The sequence below is a fragment of the Cebus imitator genome, unplaced genomic scaffold (assembly GCF_001604975.1).
Source record: "Cebus imitator isolate Cc_AM_T3 unplaced genomic scaffold, Cebus_imitator-1.0 Scaffold199, whole genome shotgun sequence".
Classification (NCBI taxonomy): Eukaryota; Metazoa; Chordata; class Mammalia; order Primates; family Cebidae; genus Cebus; species Cebus imitator.
The window spans coordinates 4,246,248-4,263,666 of NW_016107514.1; the positions used below are offsets into that span (position 1 = coordinate 4,246,248).

General features: G+C 38.2%; 1 protein-coding gene across 8 annotated transcripts in view; it reads left to right on the forward strand.

The window, feature by feature from the left end:
- The first annotated feature begins 1,400 nt into the window (after window positions 1–1,400).
- AGL (amylo-alpha-1, 6-glucosidase, 4-alpha-glucanotransferase) overlaps window positions 1,401–17,419 on the forward strand; it is a 70,143-nt gene continuing 54,124 nt past the window's right edge. For 3 of the 8 annotated variants that reach the window (XM_037745398.1, XM_037745401.1, XM_017547597.2), the window contains exons 1-5: window positions 2,114–2,206; window positions 2,283–2,432; window positions 12,079–12,289; window positions 12,845–13,011; window positions 14,817–15,020. In XM_037745398.1, coding sequence (XP_037601326.1) covers window positions 2,351–2,432; window positions 12,079–12,289; window positions 12,845–13,011; window positions 14,817–15,020 — 664 coding nt within the window. In that variant the 5' untranslated portion in view covers window positions 2,114–2,206; window positions 2,283–2,350. Of the gene's footprint in view, window positions 1,727–1,801; window positions 2,207–2,282; window positions 2,433–12,078; window positions 12,290–12,844; window positions 13,012–14,816; window positions 15,021–17,419 lie in introns of those variants that run through there. The other 5 variants (XM_017547596.1, XM_017547594.2, XM_017547595.1 and 2 more) reach the window with 4 other exon arrangements.

Here is a 17,419-nt window from a genome sequence, read left to right on the forward strand (position 1 = left end):
CTTGCAACGGCCTGCAAAGCCTTATAAGTTCTGGCCATCCACCTGTGCTCTGGAGCCCCTCTCCTGCCCCATCTGTCTGTCCTAATCTCTTACCACTCACTTCTTCACTCAGCTATGGTGACCTTCTTCGGTTCACCAAGTATGCTCCTGCCTCATGGCCTTTGCACTTCCTGTAGCTCTATCTACATGTAACCTTCTACCTTGGACATCCTCTTCCTTCTTTCTCGCAGTTTGGCATCACTTTACTGAATATTGTATTTAGACATGTAAACCTCTCTCTGCTTACTCTTCCACACTTCCCCCTTCCTATTACATATAGGATATAATATATCCTTCCTATTATTTAGGATATATTATATCCTGTATAATTTATTTATCTGTCTCTCAAGAATAAAATGTGGGAGTTCCTTGAGGGCAGTGACTGTTTTACTGCTGCATTCCCAGTACCTTATGTTCCTGGCAAATAACAGAGGCCAGAAAATGAGCTGTGGATTCCCAAAGTCAGTTACGGACCATTTGCAACTAGCCGTTCTCAGAAATATACAGAAACAAACGTTTCAGTCTTTTTTTTTTTTTTTTAAACCTATATCCTCTTTGGACCTACAGTCATTCCACAATAAAGAATGCAAGAATCTTCTCCACATCCCACAAGCCTTAGTCAACCAAATCTTCTGTTCATTTTCTCATGACCATTAGGAGCCCTCCAAAATCCCTGGAAGATGGGTTTTCCTTTACCCTCAGGCATTAAATCTCCTTAAGCATCTGCAAAAAGTCCTGAGTTACTCGCCTAACATAGTGCAGCTTAATCTCAGACGATCTCCAGGTCTATTTAGTGTACATTGGGTACACCCGAACACCGTTAAGTATCAGTAGTGTTTGCACTCTCAGTGGTTTGCAGACTGGCCACACCTTACCTACTGTGTCTGTATCAGGAACATGTGTCCTGTCTGTTAGCACTAGAAATGATGGACACGTGTTGGATGGAATGTCAATGGTGTAGCCAGCTGTCTTATTTTATACACTTAGAAGTCAGGGCTCTGAGAACTTAGGCCAAGTAAAAAATATTATAACGAAGAAACAAAACATGTGGTGGTACAAAAGGCACTGGAACCTGGGTCATTCGCCCCTCACCATTCAGCCCTTCCCACCAAAAGATCCTACTGTGCAGCTCAACCCAGCTCGCAGCCTGGTACCGCAGGATTTTAATGAGCAACAGTGAGTTCGCAAGCTGTTCGAGGCAGAACGCGCCTCGGCCGCTACGCCTTCCTGGTGGCGAGGAGAAATCGCGGCTCCCGGCCTCGGCCTCAGCCTCGTCCAGTTCCCCGGGCCCGGAGCCGACTGAGACGGTGCGGTGCCCACTCTCTCGCGAGACCAGCGGTCGGGGCGAGCGGGGCGAGTCTCCCGGAAGTGGGCCAGCGGACGCTCTGCTCCCACCTGGGGCAAGTGTGCGCAAGGCCTGGTGGGGTCCTGGGGGTGCCCTGGAACCTGCGCGAGGCTGAGTCGCCAAGACGCTGCCTGTTCCTCGCGCAGCCGCCTCGGCCCTGCCCCGGCCGCCGCCGCCCCTCCCTTTGCCCTTCACTGCGCCCGGCCCTCCTTGGGCTGCGGCTTCTGTTCGCCGCTGGGTAGCCAGCCTTTCCCCTTCTTCTCCCGGTCCCCTCCCCCGACCCCAGCACTGGAGTGGCGAGTCCCGCAGTGCCCCAGAAGCCGCACGTATAACTTGCTCGGCGTAAGTGCTAGGAATGCCGCTGGCCTCGCGGGGAAACGCATTCTTTCTATCTATAGCTCGCTCTGTACATCTTCTTCTACGGCAGCTATTCCAGGGGCAACAACTGCTTCCCTCTGTTCTCATCTCCCCATTGGTGGCTGGCGACCCGAATTTGGGAATGGGGAGATCGCCCACCTGTTATCTTTGAGCAGACTAATCTCTTGTAAGCTGAAGTGCCATTCAGTCTACAGAGCCCTGTGGCTTGGGGCTGGGAATGTCCCCCTGACTTCAGGCTTTCGTGAATGTATTGCTTTTCTCTGAGAATGCTCTAGGTTTTAAATTTTTTAATTGTAAGAATCTATAATACAGCATTTTTATTTCGGTCTTATTCGTTGTGCTGAAAGGCAGGAAACAACTATTAACTTGCCTTCTCGAATCTTATTTGTTATAAGATTAATTCTCTTTCATTGCTCTGCTAGGGATAAAACACACTTCGAACATGTAAGTGCCACTGTCAGCTCTGGAGAGTTTAAGGCAATAGTTATTTTCGATGTCTTAATTCCTTTTTGTTTCATAGGGATAACTCATTGGACTGTGGAGTTCTTTTAATTCTTCTGAAAGGTTTCAAATCCTCTGGAAGCCAAAATGGGGCACAGTAAACAGATTCGAATTTTACTTCTGAACGAAATGGAGAAACTGGAAAAGACCCTCTTCAGACTTGAACAAGGTCAGTATAAAGTTGTTTGGCTCATTTGTGTCTTTTAAACTTTTAATTCATTGGCAGTCCTGTCAAATTTTTTAAAGCTTTAAGATAAATATTATTTACAGGGATTTTTCTAAAACTTGATTTGTGCAAAGATGGCCCTGTGTTGTCTATATATCATTAATAAATGTTGATTTGAATTAAAAATGTTTTATATCCCTCATGTTAGGATAAGGATAAAATAGTTCACTTTTCTCTGCATACTAATTCCCACTAAAGATTGAAGTTAAATATATGATCAGAAGATTGACCATATTATTTCTAATAGCATTTACTATTAAAACTTGGTAAATTACTTCCTATGTAATTTCGCTTTGGGTATGTCTGTAGTTTTGCCTTTATATAGCTCTATCTCTTTTCCTCTGTTGAACCTTTGAATTGATAAAATAGATTACAGCAAAAAGTATAGTAAACTATTGTTTATGTATATCAAAAACCTCTCAAATGTGGATAAGGTAAAAGCTGAAAATATTTTCTTATCAAATAAAAAGTGCAATAATTCATCAGGTTATGTTGAAATATAGCTGAACTGTATTTAAAAGATCAAATTATTTTCCTACAAGACTAGTTAATAGATGCTTTATTTTCTTAGCCTTTGTAATTTTTCAACATTGAGGAAGTATAATATATGAAAAATGCAATCCCCCTTATCAATATACCAAATGGATGTTGATGGACATAAACATTTTGAAGGAATGTTTTAATTTCCCTAATGTTTTAAAAATTGAATTTTTGAAAATAATTTCATACATGAAATGTGTTATCTTCATACCAAATCCTCATCTTTTTCCAACTTTGGCATTTTAAATCACTGAGTGCCGACTCCATTTTTGGCTTTCCTGACTCTGCACTTTCCTGGTTTTTTTTTTCCCCCTGCCCTGTTGTGTATTCTTGTCAACTTGGTGTCTCTTACTGGGCTCTCTTCCTTTCACTTTTTAATTAATTATGGGTATCTTCTAGGAATTCTTTATTTTTCTGTCCTCCTGCTTTCAAAGAATTAACTACACAGTCTCATGGCCTCAACTGTTGGCTCTGTGCTGACGACTCCTTTTAGAGGAAAGGCCTTTAGATTTCTTCTTCTTGGAAGCTTTCAGAGTATAATGACAAGGGTAAAGAGCCAGAATTCTCCTGGCTCTGCTGCTAACAAGCTGACTTGGAGAAAGTTACATTAATTCTGAGCATTGGTTTCTTTTTTTCTTCTTCTTTTCTCCTTTTTTTTGAGACAGGGTCTTACTCTGTTGCCCAAGCTGAGTGCTGTGGCATGATCACAGCTCACTGCAGCCTCGACTTCTGAGCTCAAGCAGTTCTGCCTCAGCCTTCTGAGTAGCTGGGAGTACAGGCATGTACCACCATGCCTAGCTAATTTTTTTTTTTAAGAGACTAGGTCTCACTATGTTGCCCAGGCTGGTCTTGAACTCTTGGACTCAAGCAACCCTCCCTCCTTGGCCTCCCAAAATACTAGGATTACAAGCATAAGCCAACAGTCCGGGCCCCAATTCTGATCGTTAATTTCTTTCTTTCTTTTTTTGTTTTGTTTTTATACATATTCCGCTTATGTAGCATTAATTTCTTTATTGGTGAAATGAAAGAGGTGATTTCTGTTCTATCTTTCTAGGTTTTGAGGCTCAAAATTAATAATATGTGGATTTTTAGTAACAAAGCCCTAAATAAATATAAGGCATTGATAGCTCACACTATGTATTTCCACCCGGACCTTGGCTTCAACCTGATATTATGCAACAAAATGGCATTAGGATAGCTCAACTTGGATATGCTTAAATCTAGCATGTCCAAAACCATCTCCTCCCCATTCGCAATCCTTCTTTATTTCTCAGCTTCCCTGTTTATTTTTGTGGCATCTCCATTTTTATAGTTCCCAGGGGAGAAACCTTATATTCTTCTTTGATGATTTCTTCTCTTTTCCTGTAATCTCTTTTTAAGCTTGCAATTTCTTTCCAAATATCTCTGATTGCCTGTCTATCTGTATGCCTGAATATATATGCCAGAATAATCTTATTCAGTCTGTTTTCTTTTTATTAAGTGGGATATATAAAATCAAATTTAAATACATCTGTCTGACTTCTTATACATTCTGTAATAAGATTACACCTTCCTTAGCCAAGATTGTATCTCATTATTCTCCATCATTAATGTAATACATCTTTAAAGTTGCCCAAATCATTCTTGTTAATTCCCTTCTCGGTGATTTTTCTCATGCCTGTCCTTATACCCCTACTCCTGTCAGATTCCTTTATATATGTTGAATCCCACTTACTGTCAGTCTGTGTGTTGCCTAAGTTTCAACTTTCAGCTAGAATTCCACCTCCTCTGTGAGGTTTTTCCCTAATATTTTGCTGTCTGCTTTCTTTGATTTCCAATTACACAATGAGCACAGAACTATTAAGTACTGAATAATGAAGCAGTGTCTAAAAGCTTGTTAGCCTTACAGTGTCAGACTAGGGTTTAAAATCTGTGAGAATTGATGAGGGCAGGTGACTGACACTTGTAATCTTAGTGCTTTGGGAGTCTGAGGCTGGAGGACCACTTGAGGCCAGGAGTTCATGGTCAGCCTGGACAACATAATAAGACTTTTTATCTCTACAAAAAAAAAAGAAACAAGATTAGCTGAGCATTATGGTGCTTGCCTGTGGTCCCCAGCTACTCAGGAAGGTGAGACAGAAGGATCGCTTGAGCCCAGGAGTTAAAGGCTGTAGTAAGCTATGACCCCACCATTGCACTCCAGCCTGAGTGACAGAGTGAAACCCTGTCTTTAAAACACAAAAATAAAGGGCCAGGCGTAGTGGCTCACACTTATAATCCCAACACTTTAGGAGGCCGAAGTGGCCAAGTTCAGAAGTTCAAGACCATCCAGCATGATCAACATGGTGAAACCCGTCTCTACTAAAAATACAAAAATTAGCTGAGTGTGGTGGTGCATGCCTGTAATCCCAAATACTTGGGAGGCTGAGACAGGAGAATTGCTTGAACCTGGGAGGCACAGGTTGCAGTGAGCCAAGATCACACCACTGCACTCCAGCCTGAGCAACAAGAGCAAAACTCCGTCTTAAATAAGTAAATAAATAAATAAATAAAAATAAAGCCTGTGAGGCTAGGGACAGTCTTACAAACCTAGTGCAGTAGGTAGCAGTTAAATAATTGCTGATTGATTACTAAAACTCCAGTTAAAACTAGCAAAAAAAATGTACATTCAGCTAACCTATTTGAAGAGGGAACCGTGAAAGATACGGAAAAAGAATGATGTGACTGACTCTAAAACTCTGGTTAAAACCAGTAAATTTATCCAAATGTTATGAATGAGAATGTTACCTTTTTTTGCAGTAATGGGGTGATCATATTATTTAAGAAGATAATTTGAAATGTGAACAATGAGTTGAAGAGAAGGGACATTGGAGACAAGAAGCATTGAGAAGGCTATTTAAAAAACACATCTGGTTAAAAAAAAAAAGGGTTTAACAGAGTCAGAGTTGAAAAAGAAAGGACAAGGCTGGGCATGATTGCTCACACCTGTAATCCCAGTACTTTGGGAGGCCAAGGCAGCGGATCACCTGAGGTCAGGAGTTTGAGACCTGCCTGGCCAACATGGTGAAACCCTGTCTCTACTGAAAATACAAAAACTAGCCGGGCATGATGGCAGGTGCCTATAATCCCAGCTACTCGGGAGGCTGAAGCAGGAGAATTGCTTCAATCTGGGAGGTGGAGGTTGCAGTGAGCTGAAATTGTGCCACTGTACTCCAGCCTGGGCAACACAGCGAGACTCTGCCTCAAAAAGAAAAAAAAAGAAAAAAGACAGAGCAAAGTGTGAGTTATTTTTAAATTTAGAGGACTTGGTAACCAATCAAATGTGAAGAAAAACTGGCAATTTTTGGTTTTTCATATTTAATTGGTCACCAAAAACCTCATAAATCTTTCCTTCTCTCTTTTCCACAAGATGGAATTCTTTCTCTTTTTCAAGACTCATATTTCTATAGATTCTTCCAATTCAACAAGTTTAAGACTAAATAATGATCTTTTCTAGACAAATCATAGTTTTTTCCTTTATTTCCTATCTCATTTAGTGTTAGAATAATGAACAAAACCAGGCCAGGCACAGTGGCTTACTCCTGTAATCTCAGTACTTTGGGAGGCTGAGGCGGGTGGTTCACCTGAGATCAGGAGTTCAAGACCAGCCTGGCGAAACCCCATCTCTACCAAAAATACAAAAATTAGCCAGGTGTGCTGACATGCGCCTGTAGACCCAACTACAGGAAGTAGAGGTGGGAGAATTGCTTGAACTCAGGAGGCAGAGGTTGCAGTGAGCCGAGATCATGCCATTATACTCCAACCTGGGCAACAGAGTGAGACTCCATCTCAAAAAAAAAAAAAAAAAACAATGAACAAAATAAGTACTTCCTAAATCTGGAATTCTTCCATCTTTTAAATAGGTTGATCAAATTTACAATTTTTACTATTTTTTAAAGAAAATATTTATACATGAAGGTTCTTTGATTAGAAGCTTGAGTTTCCATAAATGGAGTGGAGGGAAAAACACAGAACATATTTATTTACAATAATAGTTTAATCACTCATCATACTAGTTGCCTACTAGAGAGATATGGCTGCCAGGTGCAGTGGCTCACGCCTGTAATCCCAGAACTTTGGGAGGCAGAGGTGGGTGGATCACCTGAGGTCAGGAGTTTGAAACAAGCCTGACCAACATGGAGAAATCCCATCACTACTAAAAATACAAAATTAACCAGGCATGGTGGCACATGCCTGTAATCCCAGCTGCTCGGGAGGCTGAGGCAAGAGAATCGCTTGAACCCGGAAGGCAGAGGTTGCGGTGAGCTGAGATCGCATCATTGCTATCCAGCCTGGGCAACAACAGCAAAACTCCATCAAGGAGAGAGAGAGAGAGAGAGAGAGAGAGAGAGAGAGAGAGAGAGAGAGAGAGAGAGAGAGAGAGAGAGAGATGGCTAATACAAGTAAAGTAGCCTAGTGTTAGTATGAGGAATAAGATAGCCACACCATGTACTGCTATGACCTCAGCTAATTTTAGCAAACTGAGTGATTAACTATGGAATCTGACCTACTCTAGGTCCTCTGATGTTTTATTTACTGTATATAAAAATTTTAGTTTCAGTGATTTGCATTAGATGTCTGCAGAGTGGCTATGTAACCCTTGGGGAATGCACTGATATATCTATTCGGCTACAGAAAGAAAACATAACTTCCTTCCTTCCTCCTTTCCTTCCCCCTTTCCTTCCCTTCCCTTTCCCTTTCATTCTCTTCCTTTCCCTTTCCTTCCCTTCCCGTGTCCGTCCCTTTCCCTTCCTTTTCCCTTTCATCTTTCCTTTCCCTTCCTTTCCCTTCCATTTCCCTTCCTTTTCCCTTTCTCTTCCCTTCCCCTCCCCTTCCCTTCCCCTTCCCTTTCCCTTCCCTTCCCCTTCCCTTCCCGTTTATTTCCCTTCACATTACCTTTCCCTTCTCCTTCCTTTTCCCTTCCCTTCTCTTACATTTCCCTTCCCATTACCTTTCCCTTCTCCTTCCTTTTCCCTTCCCTTTCCCTTCCCTTCTCTTACATTTCCCTTCCCATTACCTTTCCCTTCTCCTTCCTTTTCCCGTCCCTTTCCCTTCCCTTCCTTTTCCCTTCCCTTCTCTTACCTTTCCCTTCCCATTACCTTTCCCTTCTCCTTCCTTTTCCCTTCCCTTCTCTTTCCTTTCCCTTCCCATTCCCCTTCCCTTTTCCTTCCTCTTCCCTTTCCTTTCCCTTCCCTTCCTTTTTCCTTCCCTTTCCTTTCCTTTTCCTTCCCATTCCCTTTCCCTTTTCCTTCCTCTTCCCTTTCCTTTCCCCTCCCTTCCTTTTCCCTTCCTTTCTCTTCCCTTTCCCTTCCCGTCCTTTTCCCTTACCTTTGCCTTCCCTCATTTTTCACATCCCTTCCCTTTCCCTTCCCCTTCCCTTCCTTTCTTTTCCTTTCTTTTTCTTTTCTTTTCTACCAATTTTAGTTTAAGTCCATTATATGTTAACAACATTGAATTATGTTAATATATGAATTATGCCCTCAGTTTGTATGTCAGATAAGTTATAAACAAAAAAGGCATACTCAGAAGAAAATGTAGAGATTGTAGTTCTGGAAGGGGTTTGCAATCACTCCCTCATTTATTTGCAGTATGTTGCCATGAATTGTACCTTCACCTAAGCTAGGTTAAGTAACTTTATAGGTTATATTATCTTAAATAACAGAGTCTCTATATTACTTTGTAAGGAGAGGTAGAAAAACCAAGAACAGCTCTTTTAGCTCACAGGAGTGATCACACTTAAAAGATGAGTTAGAAAGTGCTTGAGATTTGTCCTTTTCAGGAATAACAAATAGCCTTAGATAGTATGATACTTAGAAAATATTTTCAGAAAAAATAAATACTTAACTCTTTGATGTAAACAAGAGTGAGAAAGTTAAGTGCCTTTTTGAAGGAAATTGTGTTGCTCTGGAACAGAGTTTGGCACACATTTTCCTGTAAAAGTTCAGATCGCAAATCTTTGCAGCTTTTCAAGCAGTGCACTCCCTATTGCAGGCACTCGACTCTGCCAGTGTAGCAGGAAAGCAGCCATGGGCAAACATACGTGAATGGATGTGGCTGTGTTCCAGTAATACTTCATTTACAGAAATGGGAATTGCGCTGGATATACTTTGCCAACCCTTGCTATAGCAAAAACATTTTGAATATATATTTTTAGAAATGCTTCTTCCATTGTCATATGATTTTACCCAAAATAAATAGAACTTGAAATCTTTGAATCACTTTATTACAAAATATTAAAAACAAGACTTTTAAAAATAATGAAATTTATTTAGTTACATTGTTTTCACTGAGAGATATTATCAATATTAATTTTTAGTGAGAGCCAAAGGTTTTTTTCTGCCCACTACTAAATAAAATTTGTTATTTAAATATTATTTGTTTCATTTGTATCTTAACCCATTTAGCTAATTTTTATGTTTTATAATTTACATAGTCTATTAGAACATCATGCATATATATTATATAAACAAATGACTTATTTGGGGAATTACTGGGGCTTTTTCCTGAAGGTAGAGCACTGATCCAAATACTGTTTTGGAGATTTTAGATGAGTTTTAACCTTTGCACTGCAAGTTCTCTGAATCCTTGTGTAATTATAAAAACAATATTTGTATAAACCTAATGGGGAACAGGTTGTACAAATATACCCAGACAGCTAATCTCTGCTATTTGTACTTGTTCAGAATAACACCATTTCTCCTGATGATTAATTTAATAATTCTTGTGAAGATGTAGATATTTATGCTTCTCAGTCACTAAATATTTTAGTTCATGTTTTAATTCTTTGTGTAATTATTTATTAGTCTATCTCTCATAATTGTAGCTCTAATTTTAAAATGATTTCCCCAATTATAAAATTATGCAAATGTATAAAAAGCATTTTTTTCTGTTTTTTGCTTTATAAAAATTTGGATTGTACTATCTAAACAATTTTTTAACCTGCTTTTTCCCCCTATTTATACTATTATTATGGTATATATATTCTACCTCCCTGCCTACTGCTGTGTTTCAGCCATGACTTTTTTCTAGAAGACATTTTAAAAGCTCTACATAAATGTGTAAAATGTAACAAAATAAAATAAAGGTGGTTATTAATTTTTTTTTTTGAAATGGAGTCTTGCTCTGTTGCCCAGGCTGGCTTGCAGTGGTGCTATCTGGCCTCACTACAACCTTTGCCTCCTGCGTTCAAGGGATTCTCCTGCCTCAGCCTCCTGAGTAACTGGGATTACAGGTGCTCACCACCACACCCAGCTATTTTGGATTTTTAGTAGAGACAGAGTTTCACCATGTTGGTCGGGTGGTCTTGAACTTCTGACCTCAGGCAATCCTCTTGCCTTGGCCTCCCAGAGTGCTGGGATTACAGGCATGAGCCACTGTGCCCAACCAAATATATTTTGATAGCATAATTTATGTTGGCTTTTTAATATGCCAGCTTGCAGATGTACCATAATTTATTTAATAATTGCCAATCATTAGGTATTTAGTTGTTGTCAGTTTATTTAATTTCAATAAATGAGGCTGTGATAAACATCCTTACACATAATCTCTGTTTATGTCACTGATAATTTTCTCCAAAAAAATTTATATAAAATTCCTAGATCAAAAAATATAAATTCTTAATACATTAATGCCAAATTGTATTATAGAAAAAGTACATGTAGATGCTTAGAGAAGAAATTCTTGTTTTCACTGTATAGCATTTCTTAATGTCTTTTGCTGAAATCTTTTGTTCACAGAAAATATCCCTATTAGTATATCATCTTTTATTACTTTGTCGGATGTTTAATAAATCAAGCATTATAAATTATAAATAATATATATTAAATTTATAAATGTTAGTTTTTTTTTCTCTCAGAAAAGCTCCTTAGACATTAAAGATTTTACTCAGTGGACCTAAACTTTCCTGCCTCACCAGTTATTATTGCCCATTATTAATTGAAAGTTATATTGATGTTTAAAATTTTTATGCATTATATTTCTAATGAACTTGACAATAGTCAGAATTTTCACATTCTAATAATTATAAAGAAGGTTTAAAGTCTGCTTTAAACCAACCAAAACTTTTCTTTCGCAGTACAGTTTTAACTGTAATGTTAAAACTTATAGCAAAATACTTGTAACACAGTGCACAATTCTAAGATGTGTTTTTTAAAAAATAACCTAACTTGGGTAAAAGTAGAAATGGATTGGCTCTCAGGATTACAAGAACAGCTTTAATAACTAAACCATGAAGAGTAGGGATATAGGCAGTAGTCTGTTGGAGGAGCTTATGCTGGCTCATGAGAGCTGATTGTGCATGTCTTTTCCCACTTCCACGTTCAATGTTGTCGTGTTGGTAATTTAAGATTGTCCATGTCAGGGTTATTTCCACCAGAAAGTTAGCAAACACTCCAAGTCAGGGGTTCCCACCACCCTAGTCAGTTGTTAAATCTTTGTTAACACATCACTGGACTTGAGCAGACATCAGTCGGGTTCAGATGCCTCCAGAGCTCTATTAGAATCCTGAATTCTACATATATAGAGGTTGACTTCTGTCAGTGAAGACTAGCTTTCTCACAGTATGGTAAGATAATTGTTCCATGGTATCAAGTTTTACATACTGTCACATACTTTCTGACACTATAGAGAAACTTGCTTTCTCAGTTGTAGTTGGAAAAATACTACAGAAGGTCTCTGCTCAGATGCCTACCACTGGGTACTTAATTCAGGGGTGAGGATGGGGATCATGGTAAATGAGGTTATATAAGAATTTGCACATCCCAAAGTTGTTATGTGAATTGGAATGAGTTTCCAGGAAAGGAGAAAGAGACATTACAGAGCAGACAGCTCTGTAATGTTTACTATACTTGCTAAAATACAAAATTTGGCTACATTGGAATACAGAATAGTGCCAAAACAGCATTAGGTTTGTGGAGTTATTTTAAATATAAATGAAAAATCAAGATTTTTAAATACTTTAAATAAAACACCTATTTTCAATGTAGTAATTTAAGTTCTACAATGAGTTTTTTTAAATGTGCTTTTTATTTAGGGTTTGAACTACAGTTCCGATTAGGCCCAACTTTACAGGGAAAAGCAGTTACTGTGTATACAAATTACCCATTTCCTGGAGAAACATTTAATAGAGAAAAATTCCGTTCTCTGGATTGGGAAAATCCAACAGAAAGAGAAGATGATTCTGATAAATACTGTAAACTTAATCTGCAACAATCTGGTTCATTTCAGTATTATTTCCTTCAAGGGTAAGTCAGGTGCTTTGTATGTGAGAAAAAAAGTTAATTTATTCTGTAATTTGAAGTTACCTAACTTGTAAATGTTACTGTATGAACCATCGCAGTGCAATGGTTACTGTATGAACCATCGCAGTGCTTTCTTGAGATGAAAATAGAATATTGTTTTTTGATTTCTAGAAAGTAATTGTATGGCCCATTGCAAAGTATCATGTAAATGTATTTTAAGTAATATCTTAAAACTCTGTAGTCATGTCATGCAACCTGATTATAGGTTGCTGTTTATTTTCGTGCCCTTGTTATTACTGATAAGTTTTAGTTTATTTTTCATTAAACCAACATTATTGGATATTTTATATGTTATATATGTAATTATGTAGGTTGTGAAAGGGTAAAAGTAGCTTTTCCATTAAGTTTTATTGCAGCTTTTAAAACGATTTTATATGCTTAGAAATAAATATATTCTAATTGGGACAATTAACCTTTTAGTTAGAGTCAGACTACATTGTATGAGGATCGTTTTTTCTCTCACTGACTGAAAAGTTTTTGTTTTGTTTTCTCTCTTAGAAATGAGAAAAGTGGCGGAGGTTACATAGTTGTGGACCCCATTTTACGTGTTGGCGCTGATAATCATATGCTACCCTTGGACTGTGTTACTCTCCAGACATTTTTAGCTAAGTGTTTGGGACCTTTTGATGAATGGGAAAGCAGACTTAGGGTTGCAAAAGAATCAGGTAATGTCAGCTTGCTTTCTTTTTCTTATTAAAAATAAATAAATAAACGTAATTGTCCTCTGTGATACAGATTTCAAAGGTTTTGTTTATTAGTCCGTTCTCTCATTGCTGTAAAGAACAACCTGAGACTGGGTAATTTATAAAGAATAGAGGTTTGACTCAGAGTTCCACAGGCTGTGTAGGAAGCATGGCTGAGGGGGCCTCAGCAGTCATGGTGGAAGGCAGAGCGGAAGCAGGCACATCTTACATGGCCAAAGAAGGAAGAAGAAAACAAAGTGGGAGGTGCTACACACTTTTAAACAACTAGATCTTGTGAAAACTCCCTCTCTATCATGAGAACAACAAGGGGGAAATCCACTGCTATGATCCAATCACCTCTCACAAGGCCCCTCTTTCAACATTGCAGATTACAATTCAACATGAGATTTGGTCAGGGACACAAATCCAAACCATATCCTTTTGCCTCCACTTTTAATTTTGTTTCTTAATATATTTAGTAATACAAATAGAAGCATATGAAATTTTTGATACTTAACCATTTTTAACTTATAAAAATGGCAAATTTTGTGGTTCAGCTTAAGAAATGAAGGAAAGCTATAATGAAATAATTACCATTTCTAAGACTTTACCACATAAAAATCAGAATAAGCTACTGAAAAGTGAAGGAAAATTTATTATTATTGTATATCATTTGAATTCAACAAATATTGATTAACTATCTTTTGTGTAGACGATATGTGCTACCATACATACTAAGAGCAAAATGAAACAAGTTATATTTTACTCTTAAGCAAAGGGCAATATTAATTTTTTTGTTTGTTTGTTTGTTTTGTTTTGAGACAGGGTCTCACTCTGTCACCCAGCTGGAGTGCAGTGGTACAATCTCAGCCCATTGCAGCCTCCACCTCCTGGGTTCAAGCAACTCCTGTGTTGTCACCTCACTAGTAGCTGGGATTACAGACCTGCACCACAACACCTAGCTAATTTTAGAATTTTTAGTAGAGATGGGGTTTCACCATGTTGCCCAGGCTGGTCTTGAATTCCTGACCTCAAGTAATACGCCCACCTCAGCTTCCCAAAGTTCTGGGATTATAGGCATAAGCCACTATGCCCAGACACACACATACACATATGTATATTAAATATATATAATTAAAACATACATATTTTTTAAGACAGCGTCTCACCGTGTCACTCAGACTGCAGTGCAGTGGCCCAATCTATTTTTTGTAGAGAGGAAGTCTCACTGTGTTGCCCAGGCTAGTCTTGAACTCCTGGGCTCAAGCAATCCTCTTGCCTTAGCCTCCCGAAGTGCTGGGATTACAGGTACAAGCCACTGCACCTGACCTCAATATTAATTTTCTGCTTTTGAGTATTGTATGAAGAAAGGAATGAGAAGTTCACTGACATGATCAAAACAGAATACAATTACCATAGAACATTAAAAGTAGTAGAAAGACGTGTTGATACACTGTTAGAAGATAAATTTTCTACATGTAAGTATATATATTTTCTAATAACTAAGCAGTGTGTGTGAATTTCTTCAAATATCATCTCATTATCTCTGTCTCATATATGAGGACACTGATGTCTTAAAAGATTTAAATAAACTTGCTTAAAGTCTCTTGTGGCAGTTAGGATTTAAACCCAAGTGTTTGACTTCTTTTCCAGTAGCATGCTTACCTTGCTATTTGTAATTACTTAAGAAAGTTTATATATTTTCTTCATTTTAGGCTGGTGTGGTTCGTTTGTTTTTACAGTGGTTTGGTTTTTTTTGTTTGTTTGTTTTTTGCTTTGCTTTGCAGGTTACAACATGATTCATTTTACCCCACTGCAGACTCTTGGACTATCTAGGTCATGCTACTCCCTTGCCAATCAGTTAGAATTAAATCCTGACTTTTCAAGACCTAATAGAAAGTATACCTGGAATGATGTTGGACAGCTGGTGGAAAAACTAAAAAAGGAATGGAATATTCTTTGTATTACTGATGTTGTCTACAATCATACGGGTATGAGCTTCATTGACTACCTTCATAAATTTTGATGAGAATTTATACAGACACACAAACGGGAGAAGGGAAGGGAAAAAAGAAAGGGAAAGGAAAGGGGCTAACATAAATTTTAAAAACACAAATGATGATTAGATGTCCTTCCATTTAAAAAATTTTTTCTTTCAAAGGTAACATTCTTAATTGAGAATAAAGTCAATATGTAAGTATTGTGCATCTGATGCTTATAAATACAGGAGCGTGATCATAGAAGGAACATAATGATCACATATTTCAACTTAGAGTACAGTAGGCCTCCCTTATTTGTGATTTTGCTTTCTGAGATTTTAGTTACCTACAGTCAATCACATTTCAAAAATACTAAGAAATTCCAGAAATAAGCAATTCCTAAGTTTTAATTTTCATGCTGTTTTAAGTAACATGAAAAACTCTCATGCCATCCTGCTCTATCCCACCTGGAATGTGACTCATCCCTTTGTCCAGTGTATTCATGCTGTAAACACTACTTGCCTGCTAGTCATTTAATAGCTTGCTCAGTTATCAAAAAACAAAATATATAGGGTTTGGTATTATCTGTAGTTTTACACATTCACTTGGGGTCTTGGAAGGTATCCCCTAAGGATAAGAGGGAACTGCTATTAATACTTTGCCAAGGAATACATGAATTCTGTATTAGCAGGAGCTGTGGCACTACAGTACCATAACACATATGAAAAAACTAAATGACTTCTATTATTTGGGATGAAAATTATTAGTAAACTCTCAGAAGTTAATCTGAAAGTTATGTCTTTTACATGTTAAAAGAGCTTATTAAAGTTAGTTGGTTTGGTTCTCAAGATTCCTTAGCAATATATAATTCTATAAAATATATCAAATTTTCCCAACTAGTGATCCTTGAGGAAATGATTCTCCCTCATCTGTCAGAGGAACTGGGCCTGGCCTGGCCTAGCCTGACGAAATCTGGCCATACTGTAGATGCAAGATACTGTTATCTTGCATGTATCTACAATATAGAAAAGTTTGGAAACCACTGATTTGCATATGTGAAGAACAATAATTCTAGTTGGTACAAACATTTAAAAGATAGAATCTGCTGTTTCATAAAACAGTTCTCCAAGTAACCATAGGAACTGTGAAGATATTTAAAAGCTCATAGATCTGGTTCATCAATGTAAATAAAAATCTCCAATGATAATGGCAAAGTTAGGTAAAGAAATAGGTACATTCTAAAATTTGCATGTACCTAGAAACCAAGCTTCAAAGACTACAGTGAAAGAAAGCTTTGTAATATCCAAGAACTCAATATTCTTCACTTGAAAATTTGACATTAAGCCAGGTGCTGTAACTTGCCCCTGTAACCCCAGCTACTTGTGAGGCTGAGGTGGGAGGATCACTTGAGGCCAGGAGTTTGAAATCAGCCTGGAACACGTAGTGAGACCCCCATCTCTTACAAAATAATGTAAAAAATATATATTTAAAGGAAAATTTGACAGTCTTGGTAATCACTTTGAGATCTATAATATTATTGATGTCAAATTTGTCAAACCACATAATGGCATTTTATTAGTTACAAATTAGATGAGTTAGGATATGGCTTAAGCAGCTGTAACAGAAAAATATAGGGACTTAAGGCTAAACTTGTATTTATTTCTTACAGAAGATTAGACAGGCATTCCAGGATGAGAGTGATAGTTCAATGGTGATAGGGAACTAGTTTCTTTCTCTCATGTTGCTCTGCAGTTCTCTAACACTTTGCTTCAAACTCTTAGTCAAATATGAGTGTTCCAGCTCCTGCTACCACTTTCTCCCCGGTGGAAATGGGGAAAGGGCAGTCTTTTAGGGTATGGTAGATATTACTGTGTTCACATTACGTCACACACATAAGGTAGGTATGGCAAGGATTTTGTCTCTTGCCATACCTACCTTAAAGGAGACCTGCAATGTAGTCTTGAGTTTGTCAGCTATGTGTAAAGTTGAACCTTGGGAATTGTATTACTAAAGAAAGAGAGAATAAAATTTGGACTACGGGAATCGTCTCTGCCACAGACTATATTTCTGAAACATTTGAGAGACTCTGTGCAATGTAAAAGAAGTAAACCTTGCCACCGCTGTAGTTGAAAAGTGTTACAAATCATAGTATCCATTCTGTGAAACAAATTTTCTTTTAAAAAAGTATTATCCAGCGGTGGCTCAAGCCTGTAATCCCAGCACTGTGGGAGGCCGAGGTGGGTGGATCACGAGGTCAAGAGATCAAGACCATCCTGGTCAACACGGTGAAACCCCGTCTCTACTAAAAATACAAAAAATTAGCTGAGCATGGTGGCGCGTGCCTGTAATCCCAGCTACTCAGGAGGCTGAGGCAGGAGAATTGCCTGAACCCAGGAGGCGGAGGTTGCAGT